At 38.5% G+C, this 20,659-nt stretch overlaps 1 protein-coding gene across 3 annotated transcripts in view; it reads left to right on the top strand.

Annotated features, from left to right (window-relative positions):
• The first annotated feature begins 4,099 nt into the window (after positions 1 to 4,099).
• SUT4 (sucrose transporter 4) overlaps positions 4,100 to 20,659 on the top strand; it is a 28,377-nt gene continuing 11,817 nt past the window's right edge. For all 3 annotated transcript variants that reach the window (XM_089151962.1, XM_089151963.1, XM_089151961.1), the window contains exon 1: positions 4,100 to 4,822. In XM_089151962.1, coding sequence (XP_089008088.1) covers positions 4,330 to 4,822 — 493 coding nt within the window. In that variant the 5' untranslated portion in view covers positions 4,100 to 4,329. The remainder of the gene's footprint in view (positions 4,823 to 20,659) is intronic.

The raw sequence follows: 20,659 nt of genomic DNA, 5'->3' as shown, positions 1-20,659 counted from the left end.
GTTTGAGTACAACACAGCTACAATTCTCACAGACTTGGGGAGAAAAAATCGAAGTCCGATGCGATGTAGGGCTGCAACTGGCCCTCTGGGCCGGGTTTTTGCAATCCCAATATCACCCCTAAATGTTCTAATATAAGCCCATTTCCGTGACGACCCTAGTTCAACACCAATGATTATTGTCCCTGGCCCTAAGTCCAACAAGGTCAAGCCAAGCCCATTCCCGCTCTAATTGACCCTAATTGGGCCGGGTCGGGATGGGTTGGTCTTGATTGGCCATGGCCCTGATCCTTATTGGCCATGATTGGCCCTGATCCTGATTGGCCCTGTCCCTTACCCTGATTAGCCTTGTCCTTGGCTCTGATTGACCATATCTTGGCCCTAGCCTTAATTTGTCCTATCGTTGGACTTAAAATATCAAATGTAAATTCATAAAAAAAAATAATAATAACAATAAAAATAAAAATATTATAGGTAAATTAAAAATTAAAATTCATTGAAATAAAAGATGATTCAAGTTCATACAAAATGATAAAATAGTCAATAAGTTGATGGTGTTACGTTAAACATAAATAAATTCATACTCCATAATTCTACATTGATCTCTGAAAGTCTCTCATTATTTTGATGATAGAAATTGAAAACCTCTCCCATTACTTCGGTGATGGAAATTGAAAACCCCTCTCATTGATATCCTTATTCAACAAAAATATATATATATATATATAATTTAGTATTGATATATTTTTCGTCGTTAAAAAAAATTATATTTTAGTTACAAACATAGCTTTTTTTTAATTTTTGATTTTTTTTTCCGTGACATATCACATTGGAGTGGAGGCAAAAGAAAGATGTCCACAGGGTGTAGATTTGTTAGATATTAATTCTCTATATACTTATATTAATCTCGTCTTAGTCCAAAAAAAAATCAATGATTTTTTTAACTAAAAATGACTTAGTTCATAAAATAAAAATTATATTAAAATAATATAAAAAGTGAACTTATAACCTAATATGATCAAAATGACTGAAGGTCAAAGTCGAAACTTATAGTTATATCGATGTAAATGTAAAGATTAAGGTAAAAATCTAATACATGATCAGAGTCAAATTAACATTAAGATTAGAGCCAAAATTAGAGTTAAGATCCGACCAAAATCAGGTGGATGCTTACTACATTGGTAATGAAGATATAATTTTCTTTTATTAATTTTTTACAAAACATGATCATATTTTTAAAATTTGACACGTGTCAAATACTCACCCATGTGGATTATAATTAATTCCTCTCCATATGGGTGGAGAGTCCAGGCTCAAATCAGGGCCAAAATCATGGGCATAGATCAAGGCTAAGATTATGGCCAATATCAGGACCAGGATCAGGGCCAAGATTAGGGTCAAAATCAAAGCCAAGATCAGGGCCATAATCAATGCCAAAATCAGGGCCAGAATCAATGCCAAGATCAGGGTCAATAATAGGGCCAAAATTCAGGGACGGGCCAGGATGGGCAGGGCGGGCTAGAGAGTAATCACAGGCCTACCCTTGGCCCTAGTTTAGGCCAGAATATTTTGGCCATAACCCGCCTTTAGGGCCAAAATCTTTAGCCCAATCCATATTCGGGCTTAGGGCGGGTCAGGGCCACTAGGGCCGAACTTGCACCCCTAATGCGATGGTCACTGGATAACAATTGTTGTTTGAAATCAATAAACGGTAACAGTCGCCCTTCAAAAAATGTTGCCAAAAAAAAAGAGTTACCCACTGATACAGCAGGTCAACTTCACTGTTGTGCATTTAGTACTATGTTGGCAACAATTGAGATAGAAATCTTGAATGTTTGTTCAACAATCAATATCGAAATCTTAATTGTCCTTCTCCCGGACGGATCGTTGAGATCAAAATCCCGATCGATATGAAAATTTCGACCATTGGTAGCAAGTGTTGCGCATTAATGCGCAGCATTCAAGTCAAGCTCATGATAGAGAGGAGCCGATTTAGTTTCCTATAATTTACAGCCAACGTCCCAACTCCCAATTAAAAACTATTAACGATGAATTCCTACTAAATTTCCCCAATTGTATCTTCTTTTTCTGGTATACAATTCCTTTGTTTGTAGAATCTTTTTATAACAAAACGTAATAAGAAAAGGATTGCAATCATGCCTAAATCACAGATACATGGGAATTTTATTAACAACACCTCTTTAACTGTAATCAATATATTATTACGAATAATTCCGACGACTTTAGGAAAAAAAGATTCTTTATGGCCTAAAGGAAATTCAAACTTTGACCTCTTATGTGTAAGCATTAATCTTTTACCAATCATACCATCCTTTAAATTGACAATTGTATCAATTTGGCATCATAATCATGTCATATTGTTCAATGCCACATATGTGCCACTTTTGACTATTGTTTTTACAGTGCAATTGGTACCAATTAATTGACTATTCAGTTACACACAGTGATGACTAGGACTCATTAGTTCTCTTATAAGTTTGAGACTAGAACACTCCTTTATATTTAGGAGGTTTAGATAATCATGTCTTTTTATTTATTTATTTATATCAATTTTCATTCTCATTTTCTGTTTTTTTTCCCCCAAAGTTTTTACGTGTTTAGTGTTTATTTTGAGCCATATTTTTTGTTTAAAATAATAGAAAAACTTTCAAAATCTATAATATATATTTTGTCTATTATGGATTTCGGGTCAAAAACTCATTCTGTCCATTTTTGTAGACCATTTAAAATCTCAATGTAAAATTGAAGGTATAATGGTAAAAATACATTCTTTTTATAAAAACTCAAATTTTTTATTATTATTTTTGTGCTCTCATAACCCAAGCGATTATCTATTTTCAATATCATTTTTATCAAATTTTCATTTGAATGCACTAGTCTTTTCATTCCATAATTTATTACAAACAAAAGTTACCAAACCATTTTTCATTTTTAACAAAAAAAAATGAAGTATTGTGTTCATTTAATATAGTAGACAAAATGATAATTGATACAAAAAAAAATCCTAAAACTTCTCAATAATAAATAGTTAACCAATGTTTATTCAATATGTAAGAAGACATCAATATAGTTGGATTGATAATGATGCTACTAGACATATGCCATGTAGAAGAATTTCATTATAACTAGCGGTAAAACAAAATCAAAATTTGAGCATTATCCGAGTAAATGACCTAAATGTATGTACAGTCTCATTTTAATTGACTTTTGGCCATTATTCTTAGTAATGCTTCTACATCATATTGCCACGAACAATCATCGTAAAAATTGTTTAAAATTAGGCGACTCTTAGACATTTAGCAACACCATCATCCTTAGTATCATCTCTCGTTTTTCTTACTTCACATCATCCACATTAATACTAGTTATCTTATTTATATTATCTATATGTGAACAGATTCTATACTTAAAAATGGAGTATGGAATATTTTGGCTGAACAAGTGTGGCTATTACATGATCCTTTTACTCTCCTTCCACCCTTAGAAAAGGAGAGAAAAGGAGAGTATGAACACTATGAAGGAAAGAACATTACTTATGATATTTGTCATTAATTTTGTTTGGTGGGGTCAGATGCAATATGCATGAGTTTTTTTTTTTTGGGTAAACGCATGAGCTCTTAGTCAACCACATAAAACAAACGCGGTATATCTAATTGCTGTTTTCAAGGCTATCTACCACTGACGCATACGTCGTTCTACGAGATTGAAATAAATAATAACCATTAGATCTGAATAAAATACGTGCCGTGATTTGAGAACCATACAAAAATTCGTTGAAAAATTATTTCCCGCCAAACATTCCCAAAGATGGTCCGACCATCTCGACCGGACAGTTCATTTAAACGGGCTAAGTTGGCCACGTTTTACCCGAAAGCTGCTGACATGCGGCGGCACCTGCCACTTGCCATGAAACCGCAAAGAGACGCCAGCCACATTACTCACAAACGACACACATTGCCACTGCGTGTCTTGCTAGTTGCTCCTTCCTCTCGCTAATCGTAGCCCATAAAAGAGAAAGCTTACAGGCGCTGATTTCTAGATTCTATCCAGAATGCTTTGTTCCTTCCTCTTTCACATTAACTACTACCACCATCGCCTTCATCTCTGTAAATCCGACCTGCGTTTCACCTGGGAGCTTTGGTTGTTCATGCAAAAGCAAGCCCAGAAAATCCTGCAATTCATCGATGGCACAGGCAGACAGACCTTAACCAATCGACAGCGCCACAATCTCTCCTTCCTTCACCTGTATAAAATTCTATAAATATTGGAACTAAAGTTATATTACAGGGGGAGACCTGAAGCGGTGGAGAGATGACAACGCCAGAATTTCAGGTCCAACCGTCCCAACCAACCAGGGTTCGACAGCCGACTCAGAACAAGGTGCCGTTAAAACGGTTGTTCCGGGTGGCCTCGGTGGCTTGCGGGGTTCAATTCGGGTGGGCACTGCAGCTGTCTTTGCTTACACCATACGTGCAGGAACTTGGTATTCCTCACGCCTGGGCGAGCTGGATCTGGTTATGTGGGCCACTATCCGGTTTACTGGTCCAACCACTGGTCGGCCACATGAGCGACCACTGCACGAGCCGTTTTGGTCGACGGCGGCCTTTCATTTTTGCCGGAGCCGTTTCAATTGTCGTCGCTGTTCTGATTATCGGACATGCCGCCGATACCGGTTGGTTACTCGGCGATTCCGAAAAGTCGAGGCCAAGGGCCATTTTGGTTTTTGTTTTAGGGTTTTGGCTGCTCGATGTTGCCAACAACGTGACCCAGGGACCCTGTAGAGCTCTCCTCGCTGACCTCGCTGGTTAGTTATGTCTTCAATCTTGCATCTTTATTTTTTATATTTATCCTTGTTGAGGCCTCTGTTGCAAATTAGTCCCTTGTGGAAGTTAGGAAATTTGTTTATCGCCAAAACAAAATTAGTTCCTCTGCTTTCTCATTGTGCGAATTTCCATCTTCTTGGTGCTTTTTAAGTTTTTTCTTCGCGTTTACACATTTCCAGTAGGGTATTACTGAAGCGACCTCCTTGCAGTGAGCAAATCCCACCCTGTTTTATCTATATTTCGGTCTGCCAATCCACAAGAGATACGGCGTCACCTCAAGCTTAAGCAAATTCAGTGATGTTTTTAACTCTAACCCAACTTGCAAATGCAGGATTGCATACATCCCCTTCAAGTAGAAGCAAATCCAACCGTTGTATTGGCTTAAACCCATTTTCAAATGCAGGAATTCGTGCAGACCCTCTTAACTTTTGTGTCGTCGGGGTGGTTGGGGTTCTACCTAATTTTATGGATCGTTAAGTCAAGATGTTTATTCGATCGTCCTTTTCCGTTATTCTTTTGGATCTTAGAACCGGTAGAGGCTACCTGTCTTTGTCCCCAGGCGAAGAGTAGCATCCTTAACTGTATATTTTGTGATCAAGTGGTTAGTAACTTCCTCTGGAAACATAGGGGTTGTTTCTTCTTCGTCATCAAATATGTACGGTGACTGGCTTACAGGAATTGTGAAGCAGAGTGGCCATTACGATCATAAAATGGTACCTGAGGTGGGACCCACCTGTTTGATCAATGGACCTGTACGAGGATGGAATTTCTTATGAGCAGTTAGCCTTGCAGCATAAATGGGCATGATATTGAAAGTTTGCTAGTGGGGAAAACATTTTTTTTTGGCCTCATGATCATGTTTGTGGAGGCGTTAACAGGCTCAACCTAGGCTGGTTTACCACATGATTTATGGGTGGCAATCTCATCACAGTAGCATAGCAAGAAACATTGCTGTGATTACAAGTTTAGCACAGATGCTGAGTATAGAGCCATAGCTTCAGCGCCTTCCTCATGATCTGAATGTACCTGGTCAGGTGTCAGTGATGTTATACTGCTGCAGTAAATCAACTATTGGTATATCTCCTCAACCAGTTCAACATGATTACATGAAACATGTAGGGATTGACCTACACTTTGACGAAGGAGTAGAAGCTCTTATCTGTGTTCCTACCTTTGAGTTTGATGATCAGTTAATGGTTGTCTTTACAAAAGTTATAGTCAGTTATATGCAAGTTGGGCATGCATGATATTCATGCAATGCAACAACTTGAGATAGATGGTTGCAATATGAGGTATAGGGGTAGTTTCGTCTTTAGGGGTATAACCATACTTGTAGTCTTCTTTGCTATATTAGAAATAAAGATAGCTGCTGACAATCTAACACAAATTAAATTTCCACTAAACACAACAATATGTATTCAAATTTAGTGCCAGCTGGATGATCTTTTGGTGTGTTGTCATTCTTTGAGTATTTTTTATGGGCAGCTGCTAGTTTTCTTCTTTTATAAACTGAATCGTTACCCAGGACCTAGCTTGCATGGAGGAAGTTTTTCTGTTACCCTGTAATTTTCTATTCCTGTTACAGTATGCTTTTGCTGTATGAAGTTTAAAAAGTTTGAGGACTGGGCAAAAAAGGCCCAGCATGTGGTAAGCTAACGGCATGCACTAATCATGGGGCTGGACACGGGAGGGGAAGATGGTCTATTCTGGAGGGGAGGAGAGAGGTCCTGATGACACTTGCTGGGTACCCCCAATGGAGTGCCCAACATTTTCTCATAAAGAAAAAGGAGGAAATAAGTTATATTCTTTGATTTTGTCTGTCCACTTATCATTGATAATCTGGCAATAGATCTCCTGCTGGCTTTTTCACTTGCTCAAGATCTATTTTGCATTATATGGTCTCAGAGCTTTGGAGAGATGACAGACAAAACTGATGGTTGCAAAATGCTACTTCTGATTGAGAGGTGAAATCTAAAGATGTTAGGGCCCATCTTTGGGAGTTTTTTATGAAGTACAGTCCATTTCCTATATTTTAGGAAACTGAATCAATAGCCATGTAATCCTTTCTTTCATCCTTTACTATGGTACTTTTTGAATAATGCTGTTACGTTAATTTGTTCATTTTGTTTGTCCCTATATCATTGATCTTGTTGCAGTACACCTGTCATTGGTTCTCTTTAGTGACTAGAAATCTATTTTCATCCAATTTGCCAAATAAAATTCTTTCTTGTGTTACAGCTTTTTGTTGTTGTGACGAATGTTAAGACATTTATGTGCCATTTTACCTTTTACTCCCAAAATTCTGATGGATCTAAAGCATAACAAAACTATTTATTTTTGGAAAGATAGGTTAAGTCTATTATGTGCTATTTTATCTTTTACTCCCAAAATTGATGGATCTAAAATAACAAAACTATATTTTTTTGGATAGATAAATAATCTATTATTAAAGGAAACAAACAAAGAAAACAAACAAGATGTTGGATTCTATTAGGAGTTAAATTAGAGTTTGTATTCATGTAAAATTCTATTCCTTGTAATAGTCTACTTTCCACTTAATTATAAATAGAGGGCTTGAAATCATTGATCAATAAACCATTCTACTACAATCGTTTCTTTCAACATGGTATCAGAGCTTAGATTAGGATCTTCTATTTTTTTTCTTTCTTCAAACCCATAAACCCACAGCAGATTATCTTTTTTTCTCCAAAACCCTTGCAGTTTTTTCTTGTTCTTTTACAACCTAATTCTGCAACCATCATAGAAGTCAATTTTGCAATTCTGCAACCATCGTTTGGCAGATTTTTTTTCCCCTTTTCAAACCCATCGCACCGCTGCACCGTTGTTTCAGTTCCACCTCGAAGACTAGAGAAAAAAAAAAAAAAAGGAAAGAAGAAGAAAAGAACCACGCTTCCTACTGCTTCTCGTGACAAGAATTCCTGCTGCTGCTGCTTCTTGCGATAAGAATCGTAAATTAGAATCAGTTGCCGCTGCTCCTACAACTTCCGATGCCGCTGCTCCTGCTATTGCTGCTTCTACTGCTGGAGCTTCTGCAACTTCCGCTGAAAGAGACTCCTGAAGAGTGAAGACTACTGCCGTATTTATGTTTTCTGTTTCGATCAGCCCAACCAAAATAAAAAGAAAAACAGAAACGTAAATACAATGTTTGAGGGTTAGGTTTGTAAAATTACAAACTTTCAGGGACCTGTTTGTTATTTTTCATATAATCAGAATCAACATCAGAATTAGAAAAGAAAAAAATGTTACTTTGAAAGGGTGAAGACTGAAGAACTGTAGACAATTCTTTCAACATGGCAACCACTGATGGTATCACTTCTCCCACTGGCCCTGAACATTACCCCACTCTTCATCCTCTTTCGTTAAGATTTGATGGGACAAATTATTTGATTTGGTCCTGATCTGCTTATTTGACTATTGCTGGAAGAGGACTTGTTGGATACATTACATGCACTACTATCAATCCTACTACCACAGGCATTTCACAGGATAAATGGATCTCGAATGACTCTTTTATTATGTCATTTCTCTTGAATTCCATGATTCCAAATATTGCCCGTGGATATCTATTACTTGATACTGCTGCCCAAATCTGGAAGCTACTACTGAAACATATGGACAGTTGGGGAATGATGCACAGGTTTATGAGCTACGAAAGAAGCTTCATGAGACTACCCAAAAGGAACTAACTGTGGCCCACTATTATACTGAATTGCGATCTCTTTGGCAAGAGTTGGATCATTATGGGGATTATCACCCCACTAATCCAGATGATGTGGTGACTTATAAGAAGCACATTGATAAGATTTGAGTATATGACTTATTGGCAGGTTTGAACGTGGAGTACGATCAGATCAGAGTGCAAGTCTTAAGTCGTTCTCCTTTTCCTATACTAGAACAGTCTTATGCTCTTGTTCAGTGTGAGGAAAGTCGTCAATTAGCCATGCTTCATACTCCTATTATGGAGAAATCAGCTTTACAGTCTGTTCACACTAAATCTGATCTGGCTAAGGAGATTGTCAAGTGTGAGCACTGTCACAAACCATATCATACCAAGGAAAATTGTTGGAAACTGTATGGGAAGCCTGCTGATTTTGAGCAAAAACGAGCACAAAGAAAGGGAAAACCAAAGGCTAATCTCTTTGAGACAGTTTCCACCACACCCTCTGCAGACATTGATTTTTCATAGGAGGAGTTCGCTACTCTGCGACGTATTCTACTTCTACTGCCAGTACAGCCTCGACCACTGCTTCCTCTACTACCCATACCAACTCCTACCTTACTACTTCAGGTAAAACTTTTACAGGCTTTCAAGCTTCTTCAGTTTCTACTCCTTGAATCATTGATATAGGAGCCACAGATCATATGATAGGTTTATCCACCTCTTTCTTACAATATTCTCCAACTTCTGGAAAGGATAAAGTTCGAATTGTTGATGGCTCCTATTCTTCCATTGTTGGAAAAGGGACCATTCAGCATTCTCCATCACTTTCTTTGTCTAAAGTTTTACATGTTCCCTCTTTCTCTACTAACTTGCTCTCTATCAGTAGTCTCACAAATGACTTGAATTGTAAAGGACTTTTTTTCCCATCTTACTGTGTCTTCCAGGATCTGGTCACGAGGAAGGAGATTGGACGTGGTAAACTAGACAATGGACTTTATTTGCTTGAGTCGATTGGAGAATCTACGTCTGCTTTGACTACATCTTCTAATCCGGTCCATTTGGTAATATCAGATCTTCATCAATGGCATCGTAGACTAAGTCACCCCCTCTTAGGAACTCTTAAGAAAATATATCCTGATTTGGTTTCTTCTTGTAAAGAGGATAATTTTTTTTGTGAAGCTTGCATTTTTGCGAGCAGGACTCGTTCTACTTATTTACCTTCTCTTCATAATAGAAAACCTATTCCTTTTATGCTAATTCATACTGATGTGTGGGGTCCCTACCGACGTGTGTCTATTATTGGCCATAGGTACTTTGTTACTTTTATTGATTGTCACTCTCGTTCTACATGGATTTATCTTTTAAAACAAAAAAAAATGAGGTTTTCCGATGTTTTCGTGATTTTCATAATATGATGAAAACTCAGTTCAATGCCATTGTGAAGATCCTTCGCAGTGACAATGGAACAGAGTATATTGATGGTGAATTTCAAAGATATCTCTCTGACTCTGGCATAATACATCAAACCGGTTGCGTTGAAACGACTGTCCAAAATGGGGTTGCCGAAAGGAAGAATCAACATTTCTTAGAGATAGCCCGTTCCATTATGATTGCTATGAATGTACCTCACCAATACTTGAGTGATGCTATACTCACTGCTTCTAACCTTATGAATAGGATGCCCAGTAGAGTACTTGGTTTTAAATGTCCTAATGAGATTCTTCAGGGAGCTTTTTCTTTTGTTATTCCCCCAAAGGTTTTTGGATGCGTGTGTTATGCTAGAATCACAGCCCACCAGAGTAAGCTGGCTCCCCGCGGTCTACGCTGCATATTTTTGGGGTATCCTGCTACTCAGAAAGGGTACAAATGTTATCATCCTCCTTCCAGGAAAACCATTGTATCCATCGATGTAATTTTTCATAAGTTTTGCCTTTACTATACACCTCTCCAGGGGGAGAGCCCTAGAGGAGAGGTGTTTTTTCCAGCTTTAGATCTTCCTATCACACCAACACAACTTAAGAGTCCCAGAAGAGTTTCCTGACCAAGGGGAAACTTCGGCCAGTATAACTGAGGACTTTAATCCTCCACCTTCGATTTATGAACCATGTGAAGAACCTAGCAGGGGGAGACCACTCCTGTAAGACACACTGTTGAGGTCTTTCAAAACCAAATTGACCAGAATAAGGAGGTATAGACTTATCAGAGGAAGAAATACGATCGGCTAAAGCAGGTGGAGAAAGGTGATACGTTACCACTTCAGTCTCCTACTCCAGAATCAGATTCTATTGTTCCCCTTAAGGTATCTTCTTCTGATCTTCCTATTGCTGTTAGAAAAGGGGTCAGATCTTGTACTCAACATCCCATAGCTAAATATGTTTTTTACAACTCTTTGTTTGACTCCTACCGTGCTTTTATATCCTCTCTATCATCTGTATCTTTTCCTAAAAGTTGGCAGGAAGCCTATTGATAAGAGATGGAAGGCAACTATGGTAGAGGAAATGCAGGCAATGAAAAAAATGACACTTAGGAGCTGGTTATACTTCCTCCAGGAAAAAAACCAGTGGGCTACAAATGGGTATTTGTGGTTAAACAAGATATGGATGGATCAGTCAACAAGTTGAAAACTAGACTAGTTGCAAAGGGATTTACCCAGACCTATGGGATTGATTATCAGGATACCTTTGCCCCTGTTGCAAAACTAAACACTGTGAGAGTTTTGTTGTCTGTAGTTGTGAACAAAGACTGGAACTTGCACCAACTAGACGTAAAGAATGCCTTCTTACATGGGGAGTTATCAGAAGAGGTCTATGTGGAAATCCCACATGGTTTCTCCGATGACCATATTGCAGGGAAAGTTGGTCGGTTGAAGAGGTCAATTTATGGGTTAAAACAGTCTCCTAGATGCTGGTTTGGATGCCTCCTGAAGGTAATGACTTTTATTGGGTACAAGCAAAGCAATGCTGATCATACACTATTTGTCAATAAGTCAGGTACTAACATCACACTTCTCATTGTCTATGTAGACGATATTGTCATCACAGGGAATGATGGTGAAGAAATTCAAAAGTTGAAGGACTTTCTTGGCAGAGAGTTTAAAATTAAAGATCTAGGGAAGTTACAATATTTTTTAGGGATTTAGGTGGCTCGATCAAATAAAGGTATATTCCTATCCCAAAGAAAGTATGTCCTAGATCTATTATCAGAAGTGGGAATGTTGGGGTGTAAAGCAGTTGATACCCCTATTGAAGCTGGAGCTAAATTTAAAGAAAAAGAGGGAGAACTAGTGGACAAAGGAATATACCAAAGGCTGGTAGGGAAGCTTATTTACTTGTCTCACACTAGGCCAAACATTGCTTATGCTGTAGGTATAGTGAGCCAATCATGCATGATCCATATTTAGCTCATATGAAGGCTGTTAACAGAATACTACAGTATTTGAAGGGAACTCCTGGAAAAGGAATACTTTTGTCACCCACTGATAATCTAAAAGTAGAACCATACACTGATGCAGACTGGGCTGGATCTTCAGACAGGAAGTCAATTTCAGGTTATTGTACCTTTGTTGGAGGTAATCTAGTTACTTGGAGAAGTAAGAAACAGAATGTGGTAGCTTTATCTAGTACCGAAGCTGAATATAGAGCTATGGTTCGTGGAGTTTGTGAGCTACTATGGTTGAAAGGCTTGCTGCAAGACATTGGAGTCCAAGTTCCAAACCCTATGATGTTATATTGTGATAACAAGGCTGCTATTAGTATTGCTAATAATTTGGTGCAACATGGTTGAACTAAGCACAAAATTGATAGGTTTTTTGTCAAAGAAAAGTTGTAACAAGGGCTTATAGCATGCCTTTTGTAAGATCTGGAGACCAAGTAGCAGATGTTTTCACTAAGGGTTTGAAAGAAAGAGATTTCCTCCCTATTGTAGGCAAGTTGGGCATGACTAATATCTATTCCTCAACTTGAGGGGGAGTATTGGATTCTATTAGGAGTTAAATTAGAGTTTGTATTCATGTAAAATTCTATTCCTTGTAATAGTCTACTTTCCACTTAATTATAAATAGAGGGCTTGAGATCATTGATCAATAAACCATTCTACTACAATCGTTTCTTTCAACACAAGAGTATCTGATAAACAAGGTCTTCTCTTTATAACAGATGAGAGAAGGGGAAAGGCCTAGTATATTAACACTAAGCCTATTTCTAGGGATGTCTGCACACCATGATTGGACATCATTTATCTTAGCTTTGACATTGAAGAGGATACAGTCCCAGATCTGCTAAGGGCCTGTTTGGTTACATGAATCCAGAGATTTCAAATCTTTGGATTCATGAATCTGAGAATTATACCCGTTTGGTTGTAAGAATCTCTAGATTCATGAAATCTAGAGATTCACCTTTTTACACTAAAAACATGAATCTATAGATTTATAGGTAAGGGGTGAAATCCAGATATTTCAAAAAAGCTATACATTTGCACATTCACAAAAATCACGTCGATCAAATAGTGTTTTAGGATAAATCCACAGATTTCATTCCACAACCAAACATCTAATTTTATAAATTATAACTCCATAGATTTGAAATCTATATATTTGAAATCTCTAGATGTTTGAAATCTCTAGACTCATGTAACCAAACAGGCCCTAAAACAATTTGGATTTGGAGGTCCATCTACGGACATTGCTCCAACTAGATAGATATAGTAGATATGGCATCAAAAGCCCGTTTATCCGCCACATCACATCAAGAAATCCCCGCAAAAGACATCCACCCAATTCCATTCCTTTTCAAAAAAATGTAGGTGTTAAAACAAATATATGGCCTCAAGGTAACTTGGGCCACAAGTTTCTTATAGCGCAAGTCAGAGCAATTTTGAGATGTTAGTTTTTGGTTATTTTTTTGCTGTAATTTATACTGATATTTACTTTCCTAAATAGTATAGGACTATCTTTCTCTTATAAATAAGAGGACATGTAGGATACCTCTCTGTCTATCTTCTCTTTCTTTCCCACCATTGTCTCTGGATTGAATTATGTTCTTGATTGCTCTATGGCATCAGAGCCCTAGTTCGATCTAGGGACTCTTTTGTTCTCTTGGTTGCAGCACCACAAAGCTGCCTACTATGTTGGTTTGGTGCTATTAAGATATACAAAATACCGATAGGTATTTTTTATGCACAATTATATCTTCTGTAACCTACCTTTTATCTTTAATCAACGGCTGAAGCTACAAAAGTTAAATCGTTTTATATTCAAATCACCACCAACAAACTGAATGACATTGGTAAGTATTTATTATGGTCCCAATCGGTGCTTGCCTTTATATGTGCCAACAACAACAACAACAAAAATAAGAAGCATTGTCCCAACTAAATGGGGTTAGCTACATGAATTATTTATTATTGTCTTCCAATCAGTTCTGTTTGAGGCCATGCTAGATACAAGGCCTAAGCTATACATATCCTTTCTCACCACTTCTCTTAAGGTTATCTTAGGTTTGCCCTTAGCTCTTCTAGTTCCTTCAATTTGGATTATATCACTTCTTTATACAAGGGCATTTGTAGGTCTTTGTTGAACATGGCTTTGCCATCTCAAACGATTTTTCGAAAGCTTATCACTTATGGGAGCAACTCTCAAACCAACTCTAATATGATCATTCATTATTTTATTCTTCTTAGTTTTGCCACTCATTTATCTTAGCATCCTCATTTCTATTAAATTGAGTTTATCTATATGATTCTTTTTAACAACCCAACACTCTGCACCGTATGTCATAGTTGGTTGAATGACGGTTCTATAAAATTTTCCTTTAAGCTTTAATAGAATACGTCAATCATACAAGACCCTTGATGCATCTCTCTACTTCATCCACCCTATGTTAATTCTTTGGGAAACATCATCCTCTATATCACTTTTTTTGTTTATGATTGAAGTTAGGTACCTAAAAGAATCACTCTGAGGAATCTCATTATCATCAAGTTTCACCACTATCATCTGCCCGATCATGACCAAAGTTACAAACTAGATATTCTGTCTTTGTTCTACTTAATTTAAAGCCTCTGGATTCCAAAGTTGCTCTCCATGATTCTAACTTGGTATTAATCCCCACTTGAGTCTCGTCTATCAACATAATATCATCAGCAAAAAGCATACACTAAGGGACCTCATCTTGAATGTCTTTGGTTAATTCATCCATTACAAGTGAAAATAAATATCGGCTTAAAGTTGATCCTTAATGTAGCCCAACTGTAATTGAGAATTCATTACTTTATCCCCCCCACTATTCTTACACTTGTCATTGAACCATCATACATATCCTTAAATATATCTACATATTTACTTGCAACACTTCTTTTCTCTTGTACTTACCAAATTAATGCTTTAGGAACTCTATCATAAGCTTTTTCTAGGTCAATAAATACCATATGAAGGTCTTTCCTACACTCTCTATACCTTTCCATAAGTCTCCTAATTAGGTAAATAGCCTCCGTTGTAGACCTTCCCGGCATAAACCCAAATTGATTCTCCGTAATTGTGGTTAAGTATCTCAAACGGGTTTCAATTAGTCTCTCTTATAATTTCATGGTATGGTTCATCAGTTTAATGCCGCTATACTTATTACAACTCTGAATATCTTGTTTATTTTTTTAAATTGGAACCACGATGCTTCTCTTCCATTCATCTGGCATTTTCCTTGTGCTCATAATCTTATTAAACAACTTAGTCAACCAAACTAGCCTGCGGGTTCCTAAACTCTTCCATATTTCTATTGGGATTTCATCAGGACCTTGTGTCTTGCCTAGTTTCATCCTCTTTAGTACTTCTTTCACTTTGGATATTGAAATTCTCCACTTATATGTTTGAAAATTGGTGCCTTGGTGAATGATGTAATTGTCCGAATCACAGGTGCTTGAAGCATGCTCGTTTAGTAGACTAGAGAAATAGATTTCCCATCTTTTCTTAATGTCCTCATCACATAATAGTACTTTACCATCTCCATTTTTAATACATCTAACATGGGCAAGATCTCTACTCTTTCTATCCCTTATTTTAGCTATCTTATAAATAGATTTTTCCTCTTCCTTCGTACCCAACTTATTGTATAACTTTTCATACTTCTTCTCCCTTGCATTTCTCGCTATTTTTTTAGCTTCATTTCTAGCCAACCTATACTTTTGAAGATCCTCAACATCCTTAGTTCTTTGTCATGTTTTAAAAATAGCTTTCTTATTCCTAATGGTAGCTTGAACCTCACTATCCCACCACCAAGTTTCTCTATAAGAATGGAGTTTTCCTTTTGATTCACTTAGGACATCTTTAGCCACCTTCTTAATACACATAACCATCTCATTCCACATCGCTTAGTGTCCCCCTTAAATTCCCACTTTCCTTGTTTGACTATTTCATTAGCGAAGGATTTCAAACACTCTCCTTTTAAGTTCCACCATCTTATCCTATGATAGTTAACCTTGCACCTTTTATAAGTTTTTGGGGTTAGGCACATATCCAAAACCACAAGTTTATGTTGTGTAGTTAAGCTTTCCCTTGGTATAACCTTATAATCTTTGCACAACAATTTATTAGTTTTCTAATTAGGAAGAAATCTTTTTAGCTTCTGTGATGTTCACTTTTGAAAGTAATTAAATGCTCATTTGTCTTTTTGAAGTAAGTATTTACAATAGATAGATCAAAAGCAATGACAAAATCTAAAATTGAAATCCCTTCCTCATTCCTCTCTCCAGAACCATATCCTCCATGTACACTCTTATAGCCTCTTTGATCTTTTCCAGTATATCCATTTAGATCACCTCTTATGATAATCTTTTCTTTTTGACGAATTCCTTGCATTAATCCATCCATATTTTTCCAAAATTTTAACTTTAGACTTTCATCTAATCCTTTTTTTTGGATGAATAAATAATTTAATTAACGAAAGAGGAACAAACAAAAAAGGTCTTTAAGAGGAAGACCGGAAAGAAGAGTTAAGACCCCAGAAGACAACAATAAGCCTGTTCCTTGGGGTATCATCAATCAAGGGTGGGGAAAAGCTACAAGTTTAGAAGAAACATCAAATAGATGGCATTCCAAATCATATCTTTGGAACGGTATTTGGAAGTCCATCTTTGAAAATTATGCTCCCACCATAGATGATGGATAATGGCACAGAACACGGGCTTACACCGATCACAAATGGAAGAACCAGAAAAGTTTCTTAGTATCTAAGACCAATCACTAGCGAAACCAAAGGAATGCCTCGAATAGGGCCAAATATAAAATAGGGATTTTCCCCAGATAGATCTGGAAAAAGGGCAAAAAAAGAAAAGGTGATCAAGGTCCTCCGAACCATTCCAACAAACGATGCAATTTGGGTTTATAGGGATATGGCGGCCAATAAGGAAGGATTGGGTGGGGAGGGCAAGGTTAAGGGCCCTTCAAAGGGTAAGGGAGTGCCCGAGGTATGTGGCCTTTGAACCAAACTAGGGGAGGCCATGGGCATGGAGGAGGTTCCATGTTGAAGAGGTGGAGAAGGTTTTGGTAGGGGATGGAAGCCAAATGGTAATGTCATGGGGAGAGCTAGAAAGGGTGGCAAGGGAGTCCCAAACTTGTGTGAGAATGGGGAGGGGAGGGGAGTGGGGGTCAAAGAACCATTGAAAATGAAGGGCGGACAAGGGGGTGGTTTTGGGAATGCAGGTATCATAAACTGAGCGGGGGCCAAAAAGGGAAAAGAGAATGCCCATCGGATGCCATAGGTGAAGTCAAAAGGATGTAGAGGAGCCAATGGAGATTGAGGTAGAGATAGTAGAGAGAGCGCGGGGTTGCAACAATAGAAATTTCCTTCAGACCCATGAAGGGTTGGAGGGCATGGGGACCATTCAGAAGGAGTCTGACCGGAGAAGGAAAGAGTAGACCCAGTTGATGCAGATGGAGTCTTGCTTTGAAACAATTTTCTAGACAAGCTTGAGAAGACGGGCCAAATTAACATTAGAGATCCGGCCAATGCCGAGGTCTCTTTCAGAGATTGGACGATAGATGGTTGACCAACTGACAGGGTGGATGAAGCGTGATGCTTCACGCCCTTTCTAGAGGAAAGCAGAAAACAAGAACTCCATAGCATGGACTGTGGATTTCGGGATGGAAAAGATTCCTCACCGGTAGCGATAGGAGGATTGAAGGACTGAGCGGATGAGCACCACTCTATCAGAAAAGGAGAGGAGTTTGCCTTTCCAAAGTTGAAGCTTTTTGCGAATGTGGTCGAGCATGGGAAGGCAGTGATGGCGAGTTAGTCTACCAAGAATGAGCGGAAGACCGAGGTAGATAACAGGAAAGGAGCTAGGCTTGAACCCGAGAGTTGAAGAAGGAAGGCTCGCGTCTGATCAGAGACACCAAAGAGGAAGAGGGTGGATTTATCAAGGTTGACCTGGAGGCCAGAGAGAGATTCAAACAAGGAGAGGGCCGAGAGGATGGAAGAAATAGATAGGTGATCAGGTTTGGAGAAGATCATTAGATCGTCAGCAAAAGTAAGATGGGTTAGGTTTAGAGTTTTGCATTTGGGAATTGGAGAAATGAGGAGTTGGTTCGTGTTGGATTGGAGGATATGTCATATGAGAAAGAGCCTCCAAAGCCAAGGAGAAGAGGTAAAGGGAGAGGGGGCAACCTTGGTGAATGCCAACACGAGAAGCGAAGAATCCAACTGGGGACCCATTAGTGATAATGGAGAAGTGGGGGGTGGAGATAAATATGCATATGCACAAATTATATTTACAATCTCTTTCTCCTTTACAAGCTTGATAGCAATAATCTTATCGCCCACTCTTTTGCATCAACCACATCATTCTTAAAATCTTTGTCCACTATTATACCTACTCAATTTTTATTAGTTTTATCCCCAGTATATCAAAGTTTAAAGTCATCCAACTCTTTAGCTTTTTGACCCTTCCATTAAGTCTCTTGAATGCAAGCTATATTAATCCTTCTTTACCTTATAACATCTATCAATTTTAAGCTCTTACCTGTTAAAGATCCTATGTTCCAAAATGCTAATCTAATCCTACGTTTTTGGACTAGCTTCTTTACCCACACTCGTCCATGGCATGGAAACTGTTGCCTACTTATCACTGCATCTGAGCGCCAATGTGATGCGACGTGTTGCTTATAGGGAATGCCCTAGCTAACCCTTGCCCACTTATCACTACACCCGAGCCATAGTGTAGTGCATTGCTTCTTTTGTAGGGGAAGATCCTAGCATAGTGTTTATCATATAAGGTCGAATCCATGAAAAAGGGTTTGACTAGATTTTTTTCTGGTGCTGTCTACTTGAGGAAGAAACCAACTACAAGAGACCCTATCACCACTACCGGAGGACCTTTTGTGGATACTCAAGTAGATTAACCAAAATTGAAGACAAGATCTGGGGGAAGGGAGAATGGAGCCAGTCCTCAAATGAATCATAGCTGAGACCATATCCAACATTGTTAAACCAGACCGATAAATAGCCTTTTCTGCAACCAACTAAAGGACCCTGATACATCGCCAGTGATCCAACCAAAATCTGCTGGAGGAAGCACCATTAATCTGGGAAGCAGTAGCTCCTAATACAAGAGGTCTGAGAAGTAGAACTTTCTCCAGACATTGGATGCATTAGTGCAATAAGAGATGGTCGAAACAGCTGTTCCTGAGTAGGCAGTAATTCTCTTCCTTCCAGCCACTAGCTTCCAAATAAGATTAAGAATACTTGCAGAATTGACATCTTTGAACCTTCTCAAGCCAAGGCTCCCCTTCAGCAGTAGGGAGGAAAACTCAGGACCAATTGATTGGGCAAAGGAATTTAGAGGATTCACATTGTTTCCAAAGACAGAAATGCACGAGGGACTCCAACTTTGGAATGGTGGACATTGGGAAACCAAAAATGCTGGACCAATAAACGTAGAAAACTGAAGCATTGATCTGATCAACTCAAGATGCAGCCAACACATAAAAGGTAGCTTGCCCTTCTAGAGCTGGACCTTATTGCATCAGAGATCCATAAACAGGGAGCAGTGGTGAATAATCAACCCTGACCTTTTTTGCAGAAAAGACTTAACATCCCCAGGAACTCCGGTTAGGAACAGGAGATCTGTTATGGTTTGTACAGAGGTCATATACTCTCGAAGTGCGAATGGAACAGAATGAACTGAACTGAAGGGATGTCAGCTTTGGAGAAGATCATGAGATGGTTAGCAATGGCTAGGTGGGAGAGCTTGAAGGCCTTGCGTAGGAGAGAGGAGGCGCTGGTCCATGTTATATTGTAAGCTTCTAGAAAGAGCTTCAAGGGCCAAAGTGAAGTTATAAGGGTAGAGGGGACAACCTTGGCAAATCCTAACAGAGGAGGCAAATAAACAAGCTGGGCTACCATTATGAGCATAGGGAAACATGGTGAGGAAATTTAATGGTGGATCCAATCAGCGAAGGCAGACAGGAAGGACATTTAACGCAAAACACCGAAAATAAAATCCCAAGATATAGTCCTGTGGATGTTAATCTTCATGTGCATTGCTCTTTGGGGGTGGGGTGGGGGAGGAGTTGAAGTTCTCTGTCAAAACCTTTTGGCAACCTCATTCCAAAGGAGGATTATATCAGAAATAAGTTGGCCAAAAATGATAGCTGATTAGTGTCACTAACAAGGTGACATTAAATCAAGGTGATTGAGTAGAACTTTGGGGATGAAAAGACAAGATCACAAAGGGATATTAGACAGAAGTGAACTGAAGAAGAAGAACCATATTTCTCAAGCCCTTCTTTGACAGGATCAGCGATATAATCCATGGAAGGAGGCCTGGCCAGAAGAATATAAGGTAAGGAGTGTGAAGAAAAAACCCCAGATAGCCATGTCAAGATCCTGTTTGATGATGTCCCAACAGGAGGAGAAGAGGTCCATACCGAAGCTTAGTTTTGTGAGAGAGATAGCCAAGAGGATTTCTCCTCAAAGGGAGGAAAGAGGAGGGATTGAACTGATTCAGATTTGATTTCCTCAACTGAGGAGATGAGGAAACCATCAAAGATCCGGTTTTGTGAGGTAAAAATAATTTTGTTTCTAGCCTTTAGGGACTTCTCCAAAAAGGCAGTTTTGTAGTCTCTTCTATTAGGCCAACAAAGATAGAT

The sequence above is a fragment of the Hakea prostrata genome, chromosome 4 (genome assembly GCF_041222555.1).
Source record: "Hakea prostrata isolate BN-2017 chromosome 4, UWA_Hpros_2, whole genome shotgun sequence".
Classification (NCBI taxonomy): Eukaryota; Viridiplantae; Streptophyta; class Magnoliopsida; order Proteales; family Proteaceae; genus Hakea; species Hakea prostrata.
Note: the sequence above shows the minus strand (reverse complement) of the source record. Positions and strands in the feature narration are given on the sequence as shown.